The sequence below is a fragment of the Zonotrichia leucophrys genome, chromosome 2, assembly GCF_028769735.1.
Source record: "Zonotrichia leucophrys gambelii isolate GWCS_2022_RI chromosome 2, RI_Zleu_2.0, whole genome shotgun sequence".
NCBI lineage: Eukaryota > Metazoa > Chordata > Aves > Passeriformes > Passerellidae > Zonotrichia > Zonotrichia leucophrys.
Genome location: NC_088171.1, coordinates 119,400,368 through 119,426,451, shown reverse-complemented (window position 1 = coordinate 119,426,451; position 26,084 = coordinate 119,400,368). Strand labels below are relative to the sequence as shown.

At 37.1% G+C, this 26,084-nt stretch overlaps 1 protein-coding gene across 8 annotated transcripts in view; it reads right to left on the bottom strand.

Annotated features, from left to right (window-relative positions):
• The window catches only part of C2H8orf34 (chromosome 2 C8orf34 homolog), a 150,280-nt gene that overhangs the window by 121,546 nt on the left and 2,650 nt on the right, over window positions 1–26,084 (bottom strand). For 6 of the 8 annotated variants that reach the window (XM_064706199.1, XM_064706195.1, XM_064706196.1 and 3 more), the window contains exons 2-3: window positions 4,408–4,555; window positions 3,344–3,475 (exon numbers count right to left, since the gene is read on the bottom strand). In XM_064706199.1, coding sequence (XP_064562269.1) covers window positions 3,344–3,475; window positions 4,408–4,555 — 280 coding nt within the window. Of the gene's footprint in view, window positions 1–3,343; window positions 3,476–4,407; window positions 4,556–11,466; window positions 11,590–26,084 lie in introns of those variants that run through there. The other 2 variants (XM_064706197.1, XM_064706202.1) reach the window with 2 other exon arrangements.

The following is a 26,084-nucleotide window of genomic DNA, read 5'->3' as shown; positions in this document are numbered from 1 at the left end:
TTAATTAAGGTTTAAAAAAATCAGTGTTATGGAAAAAAATTGAAATGCATAAACAGCAAAGCATGGAAGCAGAGGATAATTAGGCTGGAAAGTAGCTCTGGAAGTCTTCTAGCCCAGCCTGGTGCCCTAGACTGCTCCATTGAGGGCAGGTTTCTCAGAATATTCAGTTCAGTTTTAAATATACTCCATGATAGTGATTACAAAGCCTCTCTGGACAACCTATTCCTGTATCTGACTATCCATGCATTATAATTTTTGTTTCCTCTTGTCCTTTCACTAAACACTCTTGAGAAGACAAATCTGAGTATGTCTTCTCATCCACCCTCCAGCATACTAGCTGATGGTAACAATGAAATCTCTCCTGAGCTTTCATTTCTTCAGTACGACCAAACCAGTCCCTTTCAGGTCCATCACATGCTCCAACCCTGTCATCATCTTGTTGAACCTCCACAGGACTTGCTCCAGTACATCACTGTTTCTCACAATAGACTCCAGATGCCACCTCAAAAACAAACACTGCTGGCTCTACTCTTGCTACTGCAGCCTGGCACGCAGGTCACCTTCAGCACTGCATGAGCACACAGCAACAGCTGGTTTGTATTCCAAGTCCTTGTCCATCAGCATCCCACATCTTTTTCTGCAAAGCTACTTTGTAGGCACACACATACCAGTTGACACTATTGCTCAAGCTTATTCCATACAAGATCTAGGACTTTGAATTTACCTGTGTCAAACTTCAAGAGGTTCAGCTCAGTCCATTCCTTGGTCCTATCCCTCTGAATAGCACTCATACCACCCAGAATACCAACCACTTCCCACAACTTGGTCTAACCATAAACCTAAGAGAAATTCTATCCCATCATCCAAGGCATTAGGAAATCCTTTTAAATGGCATCAATCACAGTACCAGTCCTTTGAGCATGCCATTAAAGATAGACTTTCCAATTGGACTTTGGAGGAAGGAAGGATCACAGTATGATGACAGGAAAAGCCCACAATACCTTTTGGCTAGTCACAACCCCTTGAATCCACCAGCTGAGTCAACTTTCCATCATCTTATCCACTTATTGAGTCCATATCTTATCAACTGAGTTACAAGGACACCGGAAGCGGACAAGGGTTTTGCTAAAGTCATGGTATGAAATATTCATCACTCTTTCTTTGGTTACAGGGCCAGTTATTTCACCAAAGAGGGCAACTGTGTTGATCTGATCAGACATATATGGTCTCATAAATCCATGCTTGATATTCCAAATCACATTTTCTTCCTTGTGACTAGGAACACCTTTCAGGAAAGTTTGCTCAATAATCCTTGCAGAGGGTGAGGTTTGCCCTTCCACAAAATCAATGAGATATTTGCATTTTCCTAATCATCAGGAACATCCACAATAACTATGACCTTTCAAAGATGACAGAATGGCCTTGGAATGGTATTAGTCTCCTCTTTCAGCATGCTTAGAATCAATCCCATGTAGTGCCAAGTATTTATGAATGTCAGTTGCATTAAGCACACCCTAATTCTACCTCCTTTGTAGGCAAAGCTGCACTCCCACACACTGTTTCTAGACTTGGGTAGCTTGAGAGTAAGTCTTACCAACTGAAGAGTATTAGTAAGTTTCCTTCAGTCCACAGATGTACAAAATATTTCTTTGCATGACATGAGACCGGATAGTTTAGAATGCCCAGCCTCCCCTTTGTCCCTCTAATGGGACAACCTGAGGACTAACAAGCACAAAGCTTGTAGTAGGCACGTTTGAGGGGAGTGACGTGATGTTACCCCCTCACTCCCCATCTGGGATAAAGGCAGAGAACTCGAGATCTTTAGGAGATGGCATCAAAGTTACTTGCTGCACACCACAGAGTCTGAAAAGAAAGCACAGGGCAGAAGGAAGGAACATAGTATGATGACAGGAACAGCTCACAATACTTTTTGGCCAGTATCTAACAGTGGATCTCCACAAATTGCTGTTTTCTAACAAATCTGTTAGATAAGACACAGACTGACTATAAGTATTTATTGGAATGTCTCTTATTTATTCTTGAAAATAAGTTAAAATACACATGCTTCTTTTGAACAGACTTAAAAATCCATGTGCCCATTGAGAGGCACAATGGAATTGATGATCAGATCTGAGTGGTTTTGAAGCAGGTAATGGGCTTCATGAAGAAGAAAAACAGACAAATGCTCAATTTCCTGAGAAAATCCTGTACAATGGGACACAGCCACCTGTAACAGCTCTTTTAACTTGTTGCAGGTATTTATTCTCAGTAAAAAATGTTTCATAATCATACAAGATTATTAATCACTCAAAAGCACAGTATTTCTATTGTATAAATTTATCATTATTTACTTTACCCATTGCTGTGTAGTGTTTTGACTTAGTGAGGTCACTGGGCAATTTTCCTTGACTCCTAAGTCTAGACTTTCCCATATTGCTTTTCAGAGGAAAGACAGCAAATTTTCTATTGCACCATCCTATATCTATGTTCTCATCTGGTACACCCAGTCACACTCAGCACTATAAAGCTTTGGCTATTATAAAAATATCAAAAAGCTACAAGAGTCAACAGAAGAAAATCTAATTTTTCAATTTATTTTGGAGAAAAAATCTTATATAAACAATTCCCTGGTTTTGTAACTATATTTATATAGGTATGCATATTGCAAATATATTTATTTGTGAAGAAACCGCAACATTAAGAATCAAGTTAAAATTTAGATTTCTTCAATAGCCAGTACACAGGAAGCATATTTCATTAAGACCTGTTGTCTTCATTTTCACTAGTTTTTTACAGGTAGTTGACAATATTCTCTTCAGCTGCTCTATTTTTACTCTACCTTTTCTTTCAGTGTACATTTAGATTCCTTCAGCAACTGTCAGAACAGTACACCTGTTCTGCTGACACTACTCCCATACCTTGAACAGTATCTGTTCATAATTCACAGTTTTGAATTCCCTGACACACAGAAAAAAAATCTATTAGGACCAATATCAACAGAACAGATTTTACACATGCAAAATGGCAATGCAAACTAAAACATCAAATCATAATCAGTATCCAAACATAAAATATCACATGACACCCAGATGTTAGTCTGGTTTTCAATCAATCTATTCAGAGTTCTTTTATATCTACAGATGAAAACATAGGGCATTATAAAATATTTATAATTCAAGTGAGATTAAGTCAAGAATCAAACTCTTCCTCTTCTAACATATATATATATATAGGCATTTCACCTGCTTACAGTTTGCTTTCCATTTTAAACCTTATTCAAATGAAAAAGATCATATAGGTTGAAAAGTATGCACAAATTATTAATGTAGTGAAGCTTTCTTACATGACTTGGACTCCGGTGATGGTGGAGAAATGTTGGACACAGCAAGGTCGCTCTTTGACTTTTTAGGCTTTTTTGCATTTACCTGCCAAGGCTTATCATAATTTCTAAAATCTCTTCTTGTTCCTTTATTTTCTGTTAAAAGAATCAAATCAGATAATCATAACATTTGTAGGGTAATTTTTCAAAGACTTAACAAACAATTAACAAAAAATTCCCCAAGGTATATCAATCCAAGTTAAAGACAGCTCCTTTTTCCTCCTATTTCTGACTGGTTTTATATTTATTATATTTATTCCACTTTTAAAATATCAAAACTTAGAAATTAGTATATTTTTCATTAAAAAGGTCTATTTTTTGTTATGAAAAATACTTAATGTCAATTTTATGTACATGTTTTACTGCCTATGTTAAAACTGTGTATTTGATATAAATGGTTGATTTGTCAGTAAATTAACACTTTGGCTAACAGGAACTATTTAAACTCTATAGTCTAAAACAGATCATTAGCCAATTTTTAAACACAAACTAATATTGTAATAGTAGCTTGTACCAGAATACAAAAACCAAGACTTCTACTTTACAATCAGAACGGATACTACTTCAGAATATTATTTTAATGCTTCTGAAGATTTTACAATCATAAATTATTCACACTGGAGTTTATAAAGTAGCATAGCAGCTCCTCATTAAGGGTGGGGATGATAGGTATATAAAAACATGTATTATTAAAGAAAATATCTCAATAGTGTTTAATCTCAAGTACAAATACACCATGGGAGGGAAAAAGAAAACAAAGAAAGAGGACAGCAAGGGAACCTCTCTCACTGAGACTGGGATGTTTCCATTCTGTAACTCTGATGCATGTTCACATGACATATACCTAGGCTGTGCTGACAGACAGCAATGTATATTAAATTCAGTATCTGCTAGATAAACAGGATTTATTCTGCTCAAAACCATAAAGCAGTACCTGTTCAGTAGGTACATGTGCATCCAGGAAATCACGGACACAAGTGTGGGGAGGTTAGACTGGAGACGAGCCCTTTCCAGCACACAGAACATACCTGAGGTTTCACTCTCTGCCCAGAGGGCAGCAGAGCCAGACAATGTTCTCTGAAGCTGACCACGGTTTCCCTGCTTGGACTGAAGATGATCAATTAGAAATGGGATTGGCTGGTCAGGTGTCTCCGTTATCAGCTTGGTCATCAACTCCTTTAGGAAATTAAGCCAAAACAAAAAATTAGTGAGATATTGCACCCAAACTAATCTTGTATTTGCCAAAAGAAAATGAGCATTTATAAAGGAAAGGTTTGTTTTCAAATAGAAGACAACAGCTGGAACATCCACCTCCTCAAACTACTGCTATTTTGGTCCTATGAAGTGCTCATATCAGAAGTGTTCTCAGCCTATGCAGTCTCTTATCCACTGGAACACAGGTTAAAAAAGCCTGCGTTCAAATTTGTCCTGTTCAAATTTATCCCAAACAGCAATGCTGTCCATTTAACCACTCAGAACCAGCACCTCTTCAGAGCTGCAAGTAGTTCTTCTCTGACCAATACGTCTAAGCTGCTTCTCATTAGAAACTGGAGATTCAGGAAAGTTTGTGAATTTTCATCTCATCCAAATACAGAACAACTGTCTGGTTCAAATATGCATTCATATCTGGGAACTCCAAGGTCTGATCAAACAAGTAGATGATTTTCAAAGCAAATCCTCAAAAACACTATAATATAGAAATAAAGAAGTATTTTATTACATTGTTGCAGATATGGATATAAAGCCAACGTCAACAGGAAAGCATCTTCTATGCCATGCATTGGTGCTATCCAACTGCTGCTCTGCACCTTGGCTGTGCAGGGCTGCAGAAAAAGAAACACTCTCCATTATTGCTGCTGGGGTTCTTTCTGGCTTCCTAGGCATAAAACACATTAAGAATCCAGAAAGAAGCTGTGGCTGTGCTGCACGCATGTGCTCTGAGAGGAAATGAATGACTCAGGGCAGGTGAGGTGACCCTGAAACCCATTTAGTTCTACAGGAGATCTGTGGCCGCTGCTGCAAAATGAAAAAGCTCCACAGAAGTAAAAAATTACAGGAATGTACAGCAAAATGAGAACAAAATAAAAATAAACAACCCAAAACAACTAAGTTATTCAGAGCACGTATTCTCTCTTCACCTTTTCCCAAGTATAAACCTTAACACAACTTACATGCACTTAATTCTAGCACTACTTCATCTTTTCCACACACTTTCATGTAATAAATTTTTTTTTCAAATGTCAGTAGTTACTTAGCATTACCATCAATTAAGTGTGTTGGGAAAAGGTACTTCAGAGGAAGTACACCAAATAGCAGCAAGCATGAATAACTGCACACAGGATTACTAAGGCATAGCAAGTTCTCTTTGTCCACAAAAAGGAGAAAATATGCCCCATCTGCCCACATTTCTTGTCAAGACACAATCTTCTGTGATGCCATTTTTGATACTTATCCTCAGTGAAATGAAAAACCCTGGCTGTCTCTGGTTTTGAACTGGAACTAAACAGGAAGAAATTAAGCTACTTACTAATCTTAGAATTGTTGGAGCTATGGAGTATAACTTCATCTGGACTGCCTCTTACCGAGGTAGGAGAAACCCTCCAATATACATCATACAAGAAAAATTCTGGAATTGCAGTAATTCATATTTTAGTTGCTTGGCAACACTAACAGCAAACTTTTATTCTTTTTCCTGCCAAAAAGCAGAATTAGTGACAATGGGAAGATGTAATCTAGTGCTTGTAATGGACCACAATAGCTGTAGTAATTCCACTGGAGAGGATTCTATTACCAAAGGAAAAGTGCCAATCTGTTACAGCTGACTTGTAATTTAAATAATTTCTCAGAATCATGGTTTGAAAATTATTTTTGTCTTAGATTAATTGCAATATTAACATAGTACTGAAAAAGGTAATACAGAAAAATGAGAAATTTTAGAATGCTTACATACCAATATACAACAAATGCTACTAGATTGCTGCCATAACTGATCTGCTTGTTGCAGGAAGAAATGGTCTTTAAGTAACAGAAATGCATCTAATAAAATAAAACTGAATACAGGATTCCTTAGAAATGCATCTAATAAAATAAAACTGAATACAGGATTCCTTTGCTACTGAGATGTAGCAAAAAACCTAAAGACCACTGTGATGTGAAACTAGATTCTATTAAAAAGGACCACTTTTTGTACCTACTGTTATATTGATAATAAGATCCAAATCATATAGAGATCTGTGCTGTCCAAGAGAATAATCAGTCCTATTCTGAGACAGCAGTTAGAAAATTACAAAGAACTGTAGACAGACACTACTTTCATCTGGAATAACAAATCTGTTGTACCAATCCTGTGCACCTAAAGTGAAAAGAGAAAAAAAAAAAAGAAAAATATATAACATTGCTGAAATCCTCATAAACTGAAGAGTGTGAAGTTCAGAAAAAACCTACTTATTTGTGTAATAAGCCTCAAACTGATTTGCCTCAAGCACTCTCAGAAATGTCATTAAAAGTAAATGCAACTTAAAATGAACACAAAGGCAACTCAAGTTATAAAATCTGCCATTTAAGGAAGACAAAACTCTACAAGCATTCAACTGCAAAAGGGGAGAAAAGAAACTGTTAGGAATCTACTTTCTGCTTCAAGAAAGGTTTGGAAGTGGTCTCCAATTTACCACTTTACATGGAGTTCCTGGAAAGTTCCTGAACTCTGGACAAAGTGCAAAGAACACCTCCACTCCAAGAACAATAGCTTCAGACATATACTCTGTGGAAATTCACATTCACATGCTGCAGGTGTTGTCTCTCTTCCGTATCCTTCTGCCTCACACACTGCCAGACATCCCAGAAATAGGATCACAGCTCCATGACCCTCACTGCCTCTGCCCTTCTACCAGCTTCTGCCAAGGGACACAATTACCAGTTTCATCCAGTTTCTACCAGTTTCATCAAGGGACACAACTCCATCTGCTAACCTCTCAACCTGTCCTCTTCAAGCTCACATTTCCTTTGAGATTTTTTTCATCCCCAGCAAATTGGCAATTACATGGAAATATGCTCACTGCCTGCATTCAGTTGCTTGGCTATGCCATGAGGTGGGAGGTTGGAGGGGCAAGAAAAAAAAGAATAAAGCCAAACCCAAGCAACCCAACAAGAAAAAAGCACAAAGCTTCACCAACATGAACTGTACATAGTGCTCACCTAATTTTTAAGTAAAAACACATACTTCTGTGGAAGTGAAAAGATATTACATATTAGGAATGTCAACTAAAGCACCATTCTGTAGCAAAGCTAACTTAAACTTCTAATTAAATGATCAAAAGCTTATTTAATGACCTCATCTGTTGCTCAGGTGACATCTTAATAGACAGTAGGAATAACATACTACAGGCTACTCTAAATATACTTTCACATGTTTGAAATGTCTCTAAAAAAATGTATTAAATAAGAAAAAACTAAAGCATCCAAGGTACAAAAATAATATTCCTTTTTGCTTAACAGCAGTCTGATCTGACTCACAATGTGCTAAGTAGGCAAGGTTTCACAAGAAAAAGAAAAGGGAAAAGACCAACTAGTCTCACTGAAGACGCCTCTGCATTAAAAGCAGAACAAAAATGGCACAAGATCATTGAAACTGAGATTCATTTTTTCATTACAAATCATCAGGTAAGTTTCAACTCTTCATAAAAACAAAAATGCAAGACATCTAAAGATAAGCCTCTTAAAAATATTAATAATACTTTTCACATTTTAGCTCAAATTTCTAAGTTTTCTACAATTCAAATAAGGCAAGTCTGTTGTTCTACGCACAATGTGCCTTATACCAACAAATAAAAAGCCATGGCAGATTGGGTCTCCATGCTGCCAAATGAACTGCTTGCTACTCATAATCTCTCCATTCCTATCTCCTTTCTACTGCCATGTCTTCCTTTCACTCCACGTCCCTTTCTCTTTTCTATCAGTGGACTCCACACAGTCTCTTCCTCCCAGCTGTGTAACAAGTGAAGAAGAAGCTGTTCAGAAGTCAGTAATTATGAATTCCCTCTGCACCCTTGAGACGCACTGGAGCACAGAAAAGGGGCCAAAGGAAACTTCCATGGTTACTACAGACTAGAGCACTCAGATTAACACATCAGTTTCTGCTGTTTCCCAATTATACTGCCCCAAATTAGGCTCTGCCTCGTCTAAAGGCAGAATAAGAAAGGACAGGATAGTGATACAAGCTCTTTCAGTGAACTGCTTCATGGATTTTACCTAGCACTGTGCAAATCAGTCCTTCTTTCTTCATAGTTTGTAAAGCTATCTTCATATCCTCCTACATTAACTAGTTTATTGAACTATGCTACTAAAACTGTTTAAAAAACAACTTGTTTAAGTTCATTTGTGGACATTTCCAAGAGAGATTCATGCACGTGCATGATGAGGCTGCAAGAGATCTTGAAAAAAACACCGAGTCTGAAGTAGCGGTTTAATATATTAATTATTTAGAAAGAATATACAGAATTTATAAGCAATAATTTATAAAGAATTCTTTATATCTTTCACTATTTTCCTATCCTGAGGTACTCTATTACTTATTCAATGAAGGCTCAAATTTTTATTTCCTTGTAACTTTCCAAGCATTTAATACAAATGAAACAGTCTTCACAGTCTATTAATCATAAGCCCAATTACAAGAAAGTCCTAATTAGCCTTGTCTAAATGTACCTATCAGGTTATTAAGTTAATTAAGAGACATTCTATTTTGCCCTGTGACTACACAACAATCACATTTTAACTGTACAGACTTTATAGACTCTGGCACAGCATTCACATATTCTGGCTGGGTTACACTCTTGCTTTCATGGATTAAATTAGAAGTTCAAATACAATTAAATACAGCAAGTCTTCACAGTGATGTCAGTAGTGACTTTGTCAATAAAGAAGTCATGAAGAGTTAGATGTCTCCCAGCTGACCAGCCAGAGTATGTCCACTTAGGATAAGGAGAACTGCTCTCCTGGCTCCACTGAGTTATTGGAGATATATGCATTGACTACAGTGAAGCTTGGACACTTGAACATCTAAATTTAGACTTGCTAACCCCTTCATACAGGCTGTAAGTAAACAAAGAAGAAAAAAAATGGAGGGAAAATTTGTGGAAGGACAGTAGGTTTAAGAAACTTTTTAATGACTGACACTTTTTTATTAGAATTCCATTCTGATTACTGCAGTAACAAAGCAAGGAAACAAAAACAAATAATTGTTTTAAAGTATATTTTAACATTACTCTTACTGACTAAATTAGAAGTCTGAAATTCTTAAATGAGAGCAGAAATGACTGCTTAAATGACTGTTTCTACCAGAAAAAGATTATTTTCTATGGAAATTAATGAAAAATACCAGCATTCTTCCTCTGGAAAACAGCCAGGCTTAAAATATTCTTGAGCAATTTTTAAATAAAAGTAGTAGAATCACATTATAAAATATGAACGAAATGGACTTCAACATATTTTATGTTCATGACATGATCATCACATCTCCCTATAAAATAATTTAATCCTACACAATTTTCAACATAAATAAATTTCATATGTCTGTACCATACTATTTACTTCAAACTCATCATAGTAGAATAACAGTTGAGAGCAAATAGTAGTCCTATTCAGCTTGCTCATGAAAATATTCAGACTTTTATCTGGAATTGACTAAAAAATTTTCAATTAACACGTTCCTTCTTCAAAACCTGACTGATAACATTTCAGACAGCTGTGCAGTTAAATTTAATATCACAAGACTGTAGTACACAGCATGGGAACACAACCCACAGAGAAATTACTTTGGACATAGAAGTAAAATGAAAGTACAAAGCTGATATGGTGGCTCTGATGCTTGGGTGCAAAGAAAATTCCCCTAAGGTGCATTGTTGGGGAAATCTAAGATATGGGACTAGTGGCACAGGTAACATTTCATAGAGTGAGAATAACAGGAGGAAGTCTGGAAGCAAACATCATTGAATAGCTGTCTTTCTTAAGTGTTCATCTACTAAATATCTGTACCAATTCAATAAGAAAAGACCAATTTGGGGGGCTTTGTTACCAACCATGTTTTTAAGGGGGACTCTGGAGAGCAGAATGGAAACAGCAGACTTGTTCCACTATAAATCCTTTGCGGATCATATTATCAGTTCCCTGACTCAGATGAACTAGCTCTATCTGAAATAATTCCAACTCAGGCATGTAATACTTGATAAAATATGCATCATTGATCTTACTGAGGAGTGCATGGGGTCTGGTGGACAATTTCAAAGTCTCACTGAGTAAGTTCATGACACTTTATCAAACTCCACCACACACATTATAACAAGCAATATCTACCTGAACCTCTTGCTGCATCTTTTCACTTATTTATCCTTTGAGGTTTTTTCCTCACCTATTCTTAGTATTTCAAATATCATTGTCCCTAATCTATTTTACCAGTTCTGAATTCACAAAATAGCTTCAAACACCTTCAATCTGTGGCTTTATTGAAATACTTCCTTTCTCCCATTTAAGCACTCCAAGAATGCCTTTGAGAGAGAAGTCACTGCTACTAGGTTACTCTAAAACATTAAATAACTCTCTGTAGAAGAAGAAAAGGTTAAAGACATGCTCTCAGAGATGCCAATCATGGCAACAGTTATCATGTTTTCTCCCATCGTTTAGTTTTCGAATCACAAAGATTTCCAATGATAGCGTTTACTTCTTTCTTCAATTCTGTATCTCTGCATGACAATCTCACTCTTGTGGAATTATGCCTACCATATCATTATCTTAACTCAGTAAGGATTTATCAAATAAGGGTAGTTCATGTTATTGCAGAAACACTGTTAGGTTTCCCTGAAGCGTAATTCAGAAGCCTTCCTCAGTTTCCATCCACTCTATCAACCACTGAAATTCTGCCCTCAAGGCATGCACTTCATAGTTCAGCCAAAGAAAATGAAAACTGCTGGTTTTCTGAAAGGCCTGTAGGATTTACATCAAAAGAAATACTCGTAGATAAAAACCAGGAAAGACTATTACAACCTGGACTTCAATTACAGGCATAAAACAGCATTGACTGCACATCACTGCCTTACCTAAAAGCTAACTCAATAGGCTGGAGCTGATCTTTCTCTGATTAGTTGAAGTAATCTCCTTTCAATTTCAAGGTCTAAGTTGAAATCACTTGTTCCACCATGTGCAATGACTCATTACTGCAACTGTTAAAAAAAAAAATCACATTGTATTTCCAGTTTGAGCTTCACTGACTTAGCTTCAACCTGTCTGACACGTTTTTGAGGAAGGGTAATGCTAGAAACTGAAGTAGCAGGTATTTTTGTGGCCACCTCTGCTAGGCTGACCCCAACCAGCAGCCAAGCACACACCAACCACTTATTCATTCCCATCCTCAGTGGGATGGGGAAAAAAATTAAAAGAATAAAACCAAGAAAAATTAATGGGTCAAGATAAAGACAGCTTAATAACCACAGGAAAGAGAGAAGGAAAAAAATCAAAGTCAAAGAACATGAGACACCAAGGCAATCATTTACCGCCTCCCACTGGCCAGTCTGCAAGCAACAGATATTTCTGAACATTTACTCCCCAGGTTTAATTAGCGAGCATGAAACTCTATGGTAAGGAATACCTCTTTGCCCAGGTTGGGTCAGCTGTTCCAGGTGTGTCCCTGCCCAATCCATCCCCCCCACGAGCCTGCTTGCTGGTGGGCAGAGAGGAGAACAGAAAAAGCCTTGAGCCTGTGCAATCACTGCTGAGCAACAGCTAAAAGGCTGGTGTACCAACACTGATTCAGTGACAAATGTGAAATACATCATACAGGCCTGGTGTGAGGAAAATCCAGTCCCTGTTAGGCCCAGTACAATACCACTATAGAAAGGATTATCAAGGGTTTCTGAGTGGTGATCAGGAGAAGGCCATATATGAAAAAAACAACTGGTATATTAAGGAGTTGACTCAGCAAAAGCCCTTAAGCTTAGATATTCTTTATGCCTGAGAAGTAAATAATTACAAAGCTATGCACATGTTTAAAATGTTTTGATGAATCAGATCACTGCTCTATGACTTTAGAATAACAAACACTTCCTTCTTTCTGGAAGCCAACAAAAAAAAAAAAAGATAAATTAATGTTTTGAAGACTGATGGAAATCCTTTCAATTGCATACAATGGAAAACTTTGAAAATAACACATTTTAAAAATGTGTGCAGAAACCACCACACCTCCCAGGGGCTTTTCTTTCTCCTCCCAAACACTCCTCCAGTAACTTTGCATTACTACACCATTAGATTTACTCAAGTTGTACAGAAAGATAAATGTGAGATGATGTTTTAAAACATTCTACTGACCAGTGTTTATAGTCAAAGTTATTAAATATTCTGTGTAACTTCTATGCATTAAGGTTACTAAAAAAATTGCTTTCATTTTTTTTTTTAATCTTGACCAAGAATTTTTAAACTATTCACATGGAACTTCAAATAATAACCAGCAATTACAGAGACACAAAATGGAGAATGTGAGTTACCAGAGTCCAGGGTGGGGAAGTTCTTACACAGATTTAATTACCTTGACTTTAGCTGCCTACATAAATTAACGCTAAGTTTGCTCCAGTAATGTTCACTAAACAAATGCCAAAGAAGTTAATACATGCTCCTCGATTGTTAGAAATTACTAAAATCCTGGCATTTGGAAAAGTATTTTTTGTGCAGCAACCAAACAACTATGAGCAATATGCATTATAATTACAAGTTTTATTCATACACTTTGAATAGATTAATATCTATTCAGATACACATCTTAATTTCTTGTTATTTACCTGTGAGAGATTGACTTGGTCTCCTAAGATTTCATACCAATGTTGTAATCAGCTTTTTAAATAGATCTGAATGTTTAATATGCAACAATACAACAGAGATTTCTCAACTGGAAAGGTCAGAATTTACTGCCATGGAAAAATCTGGAAATTAGTTTTCACCACAGCAAAACACAAAGAGGTTTTTTTATACCTGTAAAATTGATATACTGCAATTGTGCCTGGAACTCCTTAAATAATAATAAGTGCTTTTTACATAGCATTTTTAGAAGACAAACAGATTAGTATTTCACATGTAAGCAGTTGCTTGATTCACTTAAAACTACTTGTATCCTATTCCCCCCCACAGGAAAGGTCTCACTGATTTGCCTGTCACAGGTGACACAAGATGTGCAGCATCTCGTCAGGGTAACCACCACTGCAGACTCTCTGCAAGTTCTCAAATCTTTTGAGAACACTTAGTCAAGTTCAGTTTGGTTCATCATTGCTTATACTCAGTGCTTCTCTAATTGCAACTGGAAAATCTTTATACTATTACAAGTAACACTTTTATATTAAGTTATTTCAACCAGTGTCCACTTAAGTATAGGTGAAGCTTTTTCTTAATTAACACACTTGAACTTTGCTATTTGGGGAAAAAAAAAGCAAAACCCACAATGAAATTGGAAATAATTGGTCTCTTTATTGCAAGAATACAAGAATCTTTTGCCATGCAGAAGTTATCAGTCCACAGATATAACAAAACTTGATTATAAATGCATGAATGAATAATATTCTAGTAAATATATAAATAACTATGGTAACTAATGAAAAAAATAAATATTGACTGATCTTTCTCTATTTTATGTACTATCATCTATTAAATGTTACCACACAATACTGGCAACTATTTCATTTCTAAAAGATATCAGTGTGCCTGAATCTATCTTCAGCCCCAACCAGGAAGATACCTTAATAATTCCAGTTCAACTGGAAGCAAAATCCACCTCCAATAGCTTCCATTTGTCATCCACCAGTTAAGCCAAAATACCTCTATGATTTTTCTCATAAGCAACCAAGATGACAAAAAAATTGCTTCAATGATTTTCTTTTCTCTTAATATTTTTTGCAAAGTTCTGACAGATTTCTAACATTTTTTGCCTTCATGGATTATCTCTTCATTTCAAGTCAAATTTAAATAGATGTTTCTGCTACTCAAGGTGAAGAAACTTCTGAGAATGAAGATCCAATCATAGTCAGACTATGAAAAATGGAAAAAGATGTTCAGGTGTCCATTTTGACCTAAACAGTGCAGCAGGCTTGAAGTATACGGGTTTGGAATACAGTATGAACTGTGAAGAATCAGGCAGGAGAGACAAAGTGGCAAAATTACACAGAAAAGAAAAGGTTAACACTGAGCACAGAGGTACCATGCTCTACATGGCTCCAGCACCTTTCCAGGGTTCCCAAACTGCTTCCCACTGGCACTACCAGGTTCATTGCTCTGCCTCAGTCCTGAGAAGTTACAGTCACTGTTTGTCTCCATCTAAAAATGGCTGCAATTTGGGGAAGCACTCCCAGGCTGCTGTCTGGGATTCCTCCAGAAAAGGGACCCTTCAGGGTTGGGGTTTCAAAACACACACACACCTGGCAAGGCTGAGTCTGAGCCCAGGAGATGACACCACCTGCTGAAGATGAACACCACGCTGCCCAGCTGGCTGCTCCTATGACAGAAAACCTATGCTTGCCAAGCAGGCACCGAGATGACCCTGCTGAAAATGCATGGCCCAAGACCCTCTCCTCAGATTTACTTGTTCACCTCATTTACTGGCTGTGTGCTGCCTTGGAAGAAGACTCAAAACTCATCAGGCAGGTCTCCTTTGAAATATGCCAGGAGAATTTCTGTCACAATAGGTAGGGTACCTTTTCCTTGCTACAGCCAGAAGATGAAAATACAATATTAAGATAATACAGATTTGCAGCAGACAATTGATTTAACTACATATAGGAAGGGTAGTATTTTACATACTGTTTGAACACCTTGAAATGTACCCTGAAAAAAGATACAACTGTATTCCCCAGAAGGCATGGAAAAACAAAGTATCAGGCATAATTCAGTAGTCATAATCAGAACAGCACAGATATCTAAATAATATTTAGCTTTGTTCATTTACGAAATACTATATTTTATTTTAATCCTGCAGTATGTAATGTCAAAAATTCAATCTAAACAAGTGTATCAGGACAGTCCTGCATGAACTTTGTTCAACAACCAAAAATCAATTCCCTGTAACTAGACACAACTACATCATCCTGTGTGGAACTGTAGAACTGTTACTTGAATGCTCTTTTTTCACCCAAAGTCACAAAGAAAAGGTAAAAAAAAGCTTAACTAGTGCACAATGCACTTAGATGTCACAAAACGAAGAGAGAGATCTGATCACTATCAGAAGAGACTAAAGCCTCCCACTCTACTTCCCTACTTTCCACAATTGTATTTCCCATTGCAAAGCACCATGAGGAAGAAGGCATCCCCATACAGAAACAGTCACTGGAAAACCTCCTTCAGACAAGACACTTCCTCCTTAGAGGAAGGATGTTCTATAATCATGCCCAGAAAAGAATTCTTCAACAAAAGACAACTGATGAGCCGAAGTGAACATACAGTTGACCTATATGAGGAAAAATACCAAACTCTGTTGACCACCTACAGTAGGATTACATCCAGGCACATCTTTAACAGAAGAGAGGTCTAATGCCATTATTTGTTCCATTAGAACTAACTTGCATGCCCAAGTCCTTAAAAAACCTCACCTAAGGAAGTAATGTGAAAGAACTCATAGTAGCTCTAAAGAGCAATTGAAAATAGAGAACTGTGTCAGTACCAAGCTGCAAAAAAAAAGGCTCTGAAATGAGAGGATGTCAGACATCACTGTTTGACCTCTGAGACCAAGTGCATTGGCTGCACTGGCTTAAGGCTGACACTTCTATCATGCCCACAAATAAAGCAGGTCTGAGATAAGGGGGACAGCTAAATAAATACCAGCTTACATAAACTGGATACACTTTCCACTCTGTAAATTACAGATTAGCTAAACTACATGTATGATGGCAATATTAAAGCCATTAATGCAAAGTGTAATTATGAAATAAGAAAAAAAATATCATCAGTCTCTGTGTACCAAAACCACAAGCTAATGAATATATTTTTCCTGAAAGAAAAATTACCGGAAAAAATTATTTTAAAGACATAAAAAAATCTGAGTACTAATAATTATATCATATGGATCAACTTACTAGTCACTTTCTAGAACAAACAAGGTAACTTCAACACTTACACAGAACTGATATGTTTCTTGAAAGTGTCATTTGCACTTTGACTATCTCCTCCATATAAACTGTCACATGGATTTAGTCACCATGACACTAGCCTACCAGGGACATAACCTGCAACATCAAGGAGCTGTCCTCTGGCTCAGGTTTTCAAACAAAGGACTAAAGGTCTATATTTTACAAGAAAGCTAGAGCCTGAGGTGGATATTTAAAGAGGCACTACTGTACTAACAATTGGAGACTTTCTGTGGGTAGCAACAGTAATTAAGGACAGATAATTGAATTATACCTAGAACTGGAGTTAGGCCCATCATTTCTCATCAGACACTTCTACCATCAAGACTGCAATGGCTTAGGCAACTAAAAATCACTTAATTTCTAGAAGCTGAAATTTGAGTTATTTTAGATGATGATAGGGTTTTGAAGCTGTAGAGCTATTTTAAAGCATTCTTAATTTGATTTTCTATTGTTTTTTATTTAGAAAACAATGTCTGTGAGTCACTGATGTACATTTTGTTTGTTTCCGAGACTGCAAAGTAACTTCCCAACCCTGACAGCGATTGCCCAATTAAAGTTTCCTGATGATCTGATTGCTCTTTATTTAACATTATGCTACCTCTGCCTGGCTATGAGTGAAGACCTTCCTCTTGTAAATCAGGGTCTCACCAACTGCAGCAGGGCTCCCTGTGGGAATACAGGACGCTCACATGGACTGCGCTGCAGCCTTGAGACTTCTCAGAGCTCTGAATTGCCACACTGAGCAGTGGAGAAGGAGGGAGAAATCCATTTTTTCTTGATTGTGTGGCATCAATTAATGGGATTAATAGCACTACCAGGCACTGAGGCAACATAAAGAAAGAAGAGAATGCAGAAAGACCATAATGAGCCTTGCTGTTAAAACTCCAAACCATGTGAAGACTGTAGGAGCCAGTGGGGTTTGCAGGCTCTATGCAGACAAACAAGACAAAGAAAGGGGAAACACAAGCACAAAGTAATACATAATAATGCAGCAGGACAGCATCAGCAAAAGAAGGAATGTAGCCACATAACTGACAATCATTTTAGTATCCTAACTACTATATATTTTATTTCCTCTCTTTACTAGTTAACGTTTTTTCAACGTCTACATGTTAAGTGGATCTTCATTCTGGCCAACTTTATTTTTCTAATCTTTTTTCTATTGTCACAGGGAAACATAGAATAAAATAATTTCTCTTGAGTTTCTTTTTCTCCCCTGCTGTCTTTTTCTTTCAGGTATTCCTCCTCCAGGGAATAAGAAATCAAGATTAAATCTGTTACTCTAGCAATTTTGTCGTCTTTTTGTGTTTATCTCTCTGCATTGCTCCTTATTGGTAAGTCTACATCCAGCTTCTGTCTGCAAATAGCTTCATTGTCTTACACTTTGTATTAGACTACAGGCATTACTATCTAATGGCATTATTCTGAACCATGACACACTTAGGAGGAGCTCTGAAACACCTTTTTTAATTTTTTAACTGGTGTTTCTATGTCACGCAAAAGTACGTCATCAGCACAACTATGGGTGGTGGTTCATATGGCACACCAGAGGAATTTCTGCATCTGCAAACCTTGGAGTTCCCCACTTGCATTTCCCTGAATATCTCTGCTTTGACCTCACTATGTAGGAAGGACAAGGCTCTTCAGAATCCTTAGGAGGACGAGCACTCAGGTTGCACTGGGTGTATTGAGCGTGTCATGCACGCAATGGACACTGCAATTAACACAATGTGTCTGAACAGGAACACACAACACCTGCCACATTTACATGGGATCTCTGTCCAGCACACACGGCATTCTCAGGCCTGTCCCAATGATTCAGAGTGCCTGTATGCATTTCATAGAGCAGCCACATGCACACACATTTCAGGCTGAGAAATCTCAGTACATTCAGTCATGGAAATGATCCCATCTCTCTTTTCTTCTCCTTCAAATGAAATAATATCCTTAATTGCACAAAAGCCCCCAGTTCCATCTTTACAAAACTATCACAGAGTCTGCATCATAAACCTTTTCTCTTTCTAACTGGCCTGTGCATAACTGCTTCCACAGGTTCTCCTCAAAGGTCACCTACAACTGAAACTACCCTTCTTTTTCAGTTCTATGAATCATCTCTCATGTCTCCAGATTCTGTGAACCATCTCTCATGTCTCCAGAAGAGACTTCTTCCACTTATTTAGGCTTATAGGATGAATTCTGTTATTAACAATACAGAGCAGCTTTCCTGCACTAGAGCACCTAAAGGAACATGGAATTTACGTTCATTCAGAATTTCCTTCTTTGATAGAGATACCCGACCAGAGGAATACTTCACAATCACAATCTGTTTACCTCACCATTCATACAAATGTCAGCAGAGGCACAATGCCTGTCAAATTGGAGTGCAGCTCCTTCTTAATGAAGGAGCTCATGGTACAGGAGCCAGTATTAATAGTGGTGCTATGGACACCTAATTTAACTCTCTGGCAAATCCATGCCTAAGAAATACATCCAAGATCAAGTACTAGAGGTGTGAGTCAGACACTGCAAAACATACATACTCTTATATATAGTAAGTTATATTTTCCCTGTCTTTCTCACTCTTTGGTTATACTCTTAGCAACCACCACCATTAGAACCTTTCTTTAAAAAAAGAAAGTACCGATTCCAAGTAACTATTTGACAGATTAAGATTAGATTATAAAAACACAACAGAAAAGAAAAAGAACATGCTGCCAATATAGCATTATTTTTTTTTCATCCTACCCCCTCCCATTTCCTGTCCTTTCTCACTCTCACGCTCGGTGTATTCGTATGGTCTGTTTCCTTCTAATTTGTTCAGCCGTCCTCCCTAATTATTCAATTCACTTTTCTGCTCCTTCACAGAATCAACAGAGCTCCACGACATTCCTCCAACCTATGGGGAACTGCACCTTTAAAAGACAAGATCCATACAAAGCTAACAAGCACACAAGCTTTGCAGATCTCTCATGCCCACCTAGTAGCTTGCTACTGGAGAAAAGCAGTTGCCTTCTCTCCTTCCTTCACCCTCAGGCCACCTACACCTTCTCTCCCAAGTCAATGACACATTCCCCATCAGACTATGGGGTGACCCACTGAGCTCAGCCTACTGAACAATTTTCATTTCTTTGTAGACTTCATTTTCTTCTATTTCATATTCCCAAACTGGGTAACTGTAACATGACACAACCACCAGTTCTGGAACAAGGACAGCAGGAATGTGCAGCCAGAAATGAAGATTAGCAGGACCTGCAACAACAGGCTATTAAATCAGCCTCATAGCCCATAGTCCTGAATACTAAACCATCAGAGTATCTGGAGTAAAGCAAACTATGAGAGAAGGCAAGATTCAATTAAAAAGGCTCCAACACAGTTGAAAGGCCCAAACTTTTGTGATTCCTGCCCTAGAAAGCAGCTCCTACAAAAGCCAACAAAAGAGCTACTGTAGAGTAAGTATATTGTACCAGATGCTATAGAGAAATATCATTTATGAAGAGAGTGATTTCATTTATTGAATATTGCAGAGAGCTGGAAAATGAGGAAGGAGAAAGGATGTTTCATTTAAATATACAATTAAAAGTTTCCACTCTCTGTCTGAACAGATTTTTTTTAAGAGGTGGCTAATGTAAAATAGCCTTCTATTTATGCACATGCATTCTTCATTTTGTATGTGCACTTCTCATCATTGTAACACATCTCCTCATAGTGCTATACACAATATATATATATATATGCCAAAATCTGAGGTGTTTCACTGGAAACTCCACGTTTAAGGCAAAGATAATATTTGAATCTTATGTGAATAAGGGAAGAAAACTGCCCAAATCAACAGAAGAGCAAAACCAGAGGGGTATCATAACTACAGCCAAATGATTCTGTCTGAACATTTATAGATGGAACTAAAAATAAGTATTCAGTGAAACTGAGTAGAAAAAGGAGAAATGGCACAGCATACAGGACCTGAAATAAAAGTTAAGGCCATCAAAAATGTGCCTGTTGCAAGCCTTTTTAAAGGATATTATTATCCTCTCTACTAAGAGCAGATTTGGATGTTGGGTGGTCTTGGCAAAGGCACAGGTGTGCATTTCAAGTGATCATGATCTTTACCTGTGTCCAAGGATGAAAATCTGTAATCCTCATTTCTCCTATCAGCTGTGTGCTGCTTTTCATCGCCTTTAGTAATGTGTGAGACAGCCCACTGCTTTAGGCAGGAGCCCAAGGGTTTCCCAACAACTGCATTTGAAAATGCTCTTGCTTTCACTCGTTTTTAACCATATCTAGGTTACGGTTTCAGGCAGAGGAGACCCTTAACATAGAACCTCTCCTTCTGTCATACTTCACAGCTCATATGACATTTCTTAGGAGAAAAGGTGTGCATCTGTGCAAGGGGGATAATACCCAGTACAGGAAAGAACATCTCGTTTTTGTCTGAGTAATTACAGACACCAAAGTGTTTGGGTAGAATTTGTTCCAAAAGTTAGTGAACATAAAAATGCTTCCAGACACCTCTTGTAGTCCAGAGGTAAAAAAGTATCTCTATCCTTCCTTCATACAAAAACACATATGCTTTCTCAGAAAAACAAAATACCATAAGATTTTTAAAAATATATTAAAAATCACTGTATGAAAAAATTCTAAATAATCATTAGACAATTGAAAATGAGAAACTAGTCCCCACTTCTGTGTTTGCATAAATAAGACAAATAAAAAGACACAAGTGAAAACAAAATATATTGGAGAAAAAAGGAAACAATATTGACTAAACATTCAAAGTAAGATGCAAATTGTAAAAGAACGTGTTATTAAAAATACTCTTAAATATTATGTTTCTAATTCAATTTAAATATTATGTTTCTAGCTTCCATTTACTAAGTAACACTTTTAAAATATGGAACACTAATAACAGGTGTATGTCTAGGTGTTCCTTTTTAGTGATGGCATGATAAAGCAGATAACTAGGAAACACACGTGCTCAAGAACAGTAAAACAGGACATCACGTGTGGCAGAAATGCTGGTTAAGGTACTCACTGCTCCCTTCCCTCCCAGAAGCTCCCAAACTGTCTCAGAAGGCTGAGACTGTGCTTACTCCACAGTATGGATAGTATCTGGCCCACTTGGAAAAGCATAGATAAGTAACAGCAAAGTGTGTTGGAAAAAATTATAGGCTGCGTTAAAATCATCAAAGTATTTTACTTTATATTTGCCACTTAACATTGATCTGTTGTACCAAAACAACTGGACTAATCAAAAGCAAAAACAAACAATTGAAGAACTTACTTCAATACTGTTAATGTAATCCAAAACTTTGAAGATATTTCATAATGTGATAAAACAAAAACAAAGAAGACCAGTAGTAATGGGCTTATTTTGATTCAGACTGATTAATTATTAGACAGGTTACCAGAAAAAAAATCAATATTATATCTGCTAGCTTTATACCTTACCACTGAGCAGCCATCATCTATTTGCTAATACATGATGGTGAGACCAACTCAAGCAAGAACTACTTCTCATTTTTCCAGGTATTTTTTGATGCAAGATATTTATGCCTTCTGCTCCCCTTCTCAAGAAACAAAGAAATCGTCATTTTGAGAGTTTAAAAATATTAAAACTTAACATAACAAAAGGATGCTATTATGGTACTTTTACCTTATCATTCCATATTTTAGATATAATTCCTCCAATTTAACTACTACTTGGATTTTTATTTATTTCTGTGTCTGTTGCCAAATAATTAAAAAAAACAATTAAGAATGCAATTAAGAGAGTCCACTTTTCCATTTCAAGCACTATGGAAACGAGGTTTATGTGATTGCTATCTATGTTCTTGGCCACACAAGTACGTACCTGTATCTATGATCTCTTTCACTGTCTTTTTCCAATGTGCTTTTAAAGTCTTCAACTAACTTCAGACAAATTCCCAGAGGAGTAAACATCACAAAAATGCAACTTCTTTTAAATGCTGAGAGGCAGTAACTGGTCAGGTAGCAAGATAGTGTAATTTTCCTCATTCAGAAACATTTTTTTTCCTAATCTTAGATTACATGGGAAGTAGAATTATTACTGTCTCAACCACAGGGAAATTTCTGACATTTGCATCCTGTTGGTCACCACAAAAGCTAAGTAATAAGCATGAAGCCATTGCTTATGGAACTGTTTGTTAATGGAAAAGAGTGTGCCTGTAGTTTTAATTAGGGTCTTTCATTTGTTTTCCCTTAAAGTTTCTAAGACACTATGAGAATATATGATGAATTCTCAAAAATGCAAAGGACATTTCTACACCATTTTTCCCTTTGACTTACATTCCCCTTAAATAGGTCTTTTACTTCAGTGCACATTAAGGCTACAATAACACCTTACTGTAACAGGCACCAACAAAAATAAAAATTAGAATTTGATTGTGATTCCCTATCCCATACTGTGTAAGACTGTAGCATTTCTAGATCACTGTTGGCTTCCACACATTATTTGAAAAACAGCTAATCCTGGCTTCCCTGCAACAGGAACTGCCAGGCTGAAACAATGCCACTGACTAATCAGTTAGTGCTTAAAATAATCCTTGTGATGTCTAAGTACTGAAAAACTCAGCCTTTCAAAGGCTCCATCTAGCTGCTTGAAATCAAATGCTTCACTAAATACATTTCTGTAATCCATAACACAGGCCCTTTCACACTAGCAAAAGTGTGATACTCATTAAGTATAATACCAAAATACTCAAAATTGTGAGGTTTTGAGCAACCTCAAAAGAAAACAATTCTTTAAGCTCACCCCTATCATTCAAATTGTAGATATTGCAGCTTGAAACATAATTTTATACTGTGAGAAATTGTGAACTGGTTAATTAGACATTCAAGTTGACAGTATCTACCTTTGTATATTTAAAAACCAAGGGTAAACACTGCTTCAGAAGACAGTCCAAAACTCCAAAATTCATCACCAAACTTTGACTAAGTCAGTCATAAGATGCACTAGAGATATGTTCATCACCAAATAGGCCAACGTTTAAGTGAAAAGTGTAGTAAAGTGTAGTTATTTTATTTAAATCATTGACACCACTGCATAATATACACCAATTATGCTATTTCATTTAGGAAAAGAAAAACCACCATAGATTAAAAAAAAAAAAAAAAACAGAACAGCTTCCCATTGTATTTGCTTTAGTAATTATGTGTCCTAAAGAAAGAAAAAAAAAAAAAGCTAAGGGTGGTATTACGAAGCCTTTGTGTTGTTTGAAATAAAAATTACAGTTCTAACCCCACATTGCTTGGAGAAAAAAAATCTTAAGTAACAGGAGTTTGGCATGTTTACTTTGAGAAGAGTTATTTTGGCTTTTTATAACTCAAAGAAATTACAGTTCTCGGGTTTGCATAACAACAATGTACCTGCTAGATGCTTTTTAGCTGCAGTTCTAGAGATAAATAAATTCCAAAACACTAAATTTATCTCAGAGCTCTTGAAGATTTATTGCAATCTGTTCTCAAGAGTGCTTATCCAGCTTTCAAATTCACAAAAAGTAAGTGTCAGGTTGCCCAAATGAGAGCACAACTGGATGCTAAAGAGATACACTTGTACAGAAGAATAGATGTATGGATAAAGGCAGCAGGATTATTCATTGAGATTATTAGCACACAAAAAGAACTTGTTGGATTGGATGCTTGAAATGCAAAGTGGGTCAATACTTCAGTCAGACAGAAATGAGTGGGTGCTGATTCTGAATACTCTGTCCTAGCCAATTTTAGGCACATACCTCCTGTTCACATTTTAGAAAGATGGAATAAAAAAAACAACAGTGATGCTTCATCACAGAAATAATTCATATTTAGAATTCTTGTTACATTCCAAGTCAATGTGAAAAAAAAAAAAAAAGAAGCTAAAAAAAATCAGGTAATGCCATGGTATGTGTTACCACAAAACTCCCAGAAAAGAGGCATTTCTGAAGGGCATTCCTCAAATCTAAACTCGTTGTCTGACCGCAGTATTCTCAGATGCCAACAGTCTCTTACAGAAAGATGTCTAAGCTTTCAAAACCAAAGGAAAAAAGACAAGAAACCCAAACACACAAAAACTACACAAAACAGGATAAGGATGCTCATGAAGCCTGACAGAATATAAGGGGTCAACTTAAGACCTTACTGTCAGCACTAACAAGACCTGAATGCCCTGGGGCATTCAGAAGCTGCATTATAGGTTCACAGCAATCTTACCTGCAAAAATCTTGGACACCTGAAAGATGAGATGGTATAGAAGTAACAGCTCTGAAAAGTCATGACTTGGGGACCTACATTCAGAAGGGAAAATGAGGCTGCAGCATCGAAGTTGTTTTGCAACCTGTCTCAAATCTCAAAGTTGACACAGTCTCAGATGTACACAGTAATTCCCGCCCATCCTCCTTCCCACCTCTAACCCATAATAAGAATCTACCTTGTAAAAATGTTTGGAATCAAGTGAATCTGGTCTGAGCAAACATTCATAGCTGAGTGGATAGGGTTTCCTACCTACTATGTGTTAACATATACTGGTAGTCATGTCACTGGAAGACCAATGCCTGCTGCGTCAGTTTAAGTTCATTAATTCTTTCTCCAGGAGGTTTCTTCTCACATTTCTTTACAGAGAGGGAAACAACTTTCTAACCAAGGCAGAGCCTAAGGTCATCCTGCACCTCATGTGTCAGCACTTCTCTTGAACACTTCTCCTTCACACAAATTAGGAATATAATTCAAGTGTCAAACCACACAAAACTTCAGCAAAGACGTTCTTAAATAGGTACTGCTGGTTAATGAAGTACAAAAACCCCTAACCACTGTAACAGAAGGTCACGAGTACAGGACAGCATGGAGAAAAGAGACACAACCTGGATACTGGAACACAATGACCTACTAGCAAGAGCAATTACTGCTCTTAACTGTAATGCAGTGGAATTGTACTTCACCTTCAGTACAGTGCCAACTGTTCCACCCCTTAGCATTCTCTGCCTTTGTAATTGTCTAAAATCAATGGTGTAAAGTCCCTCTGATCAGTGATTATTCATTATGCAAGTATGAAATATAATCTCTTTATGCATCACTATCCCTCCCCTCATCTCAGAAAGCTCACAGGTCCTCTCTCCCTGCCCTTCCTTCCTGTGACTGCCCTCAGCTTCCCACTTTTATTTCATGCACTCCCTAAAATGTTGACTTGAAGCATATATTGAGCGATTACAGTCACAAGCTGCTCAACAGATAACATGGGAGAAAAACGAATCCAAGTCCATTCTGTTCTGAGTTGCTATTAGAAAATTAGTACTCCCTGAAAAAAAAAAAAAAGATGGCTGTCATTCATGACAAGTGACAGTTAATTAGCATCCAAACCAGAAGCAGTAGAAGAAAATGCTAGCTGTTCGTGGATGAAAGACCAAGCACAGGTCTCATTTTGAAACGTGTCAGAACTTTTAGACACGTGAAAAACTGATGTGTTAGTGACTGATTTGCCTGTGAACACATGGCATTCTTGAAACACCACAAAGCACATCTAATAGTAATACTAGTGTGGAGTACAAGATTCATCTCTGCATAGTCTTTGA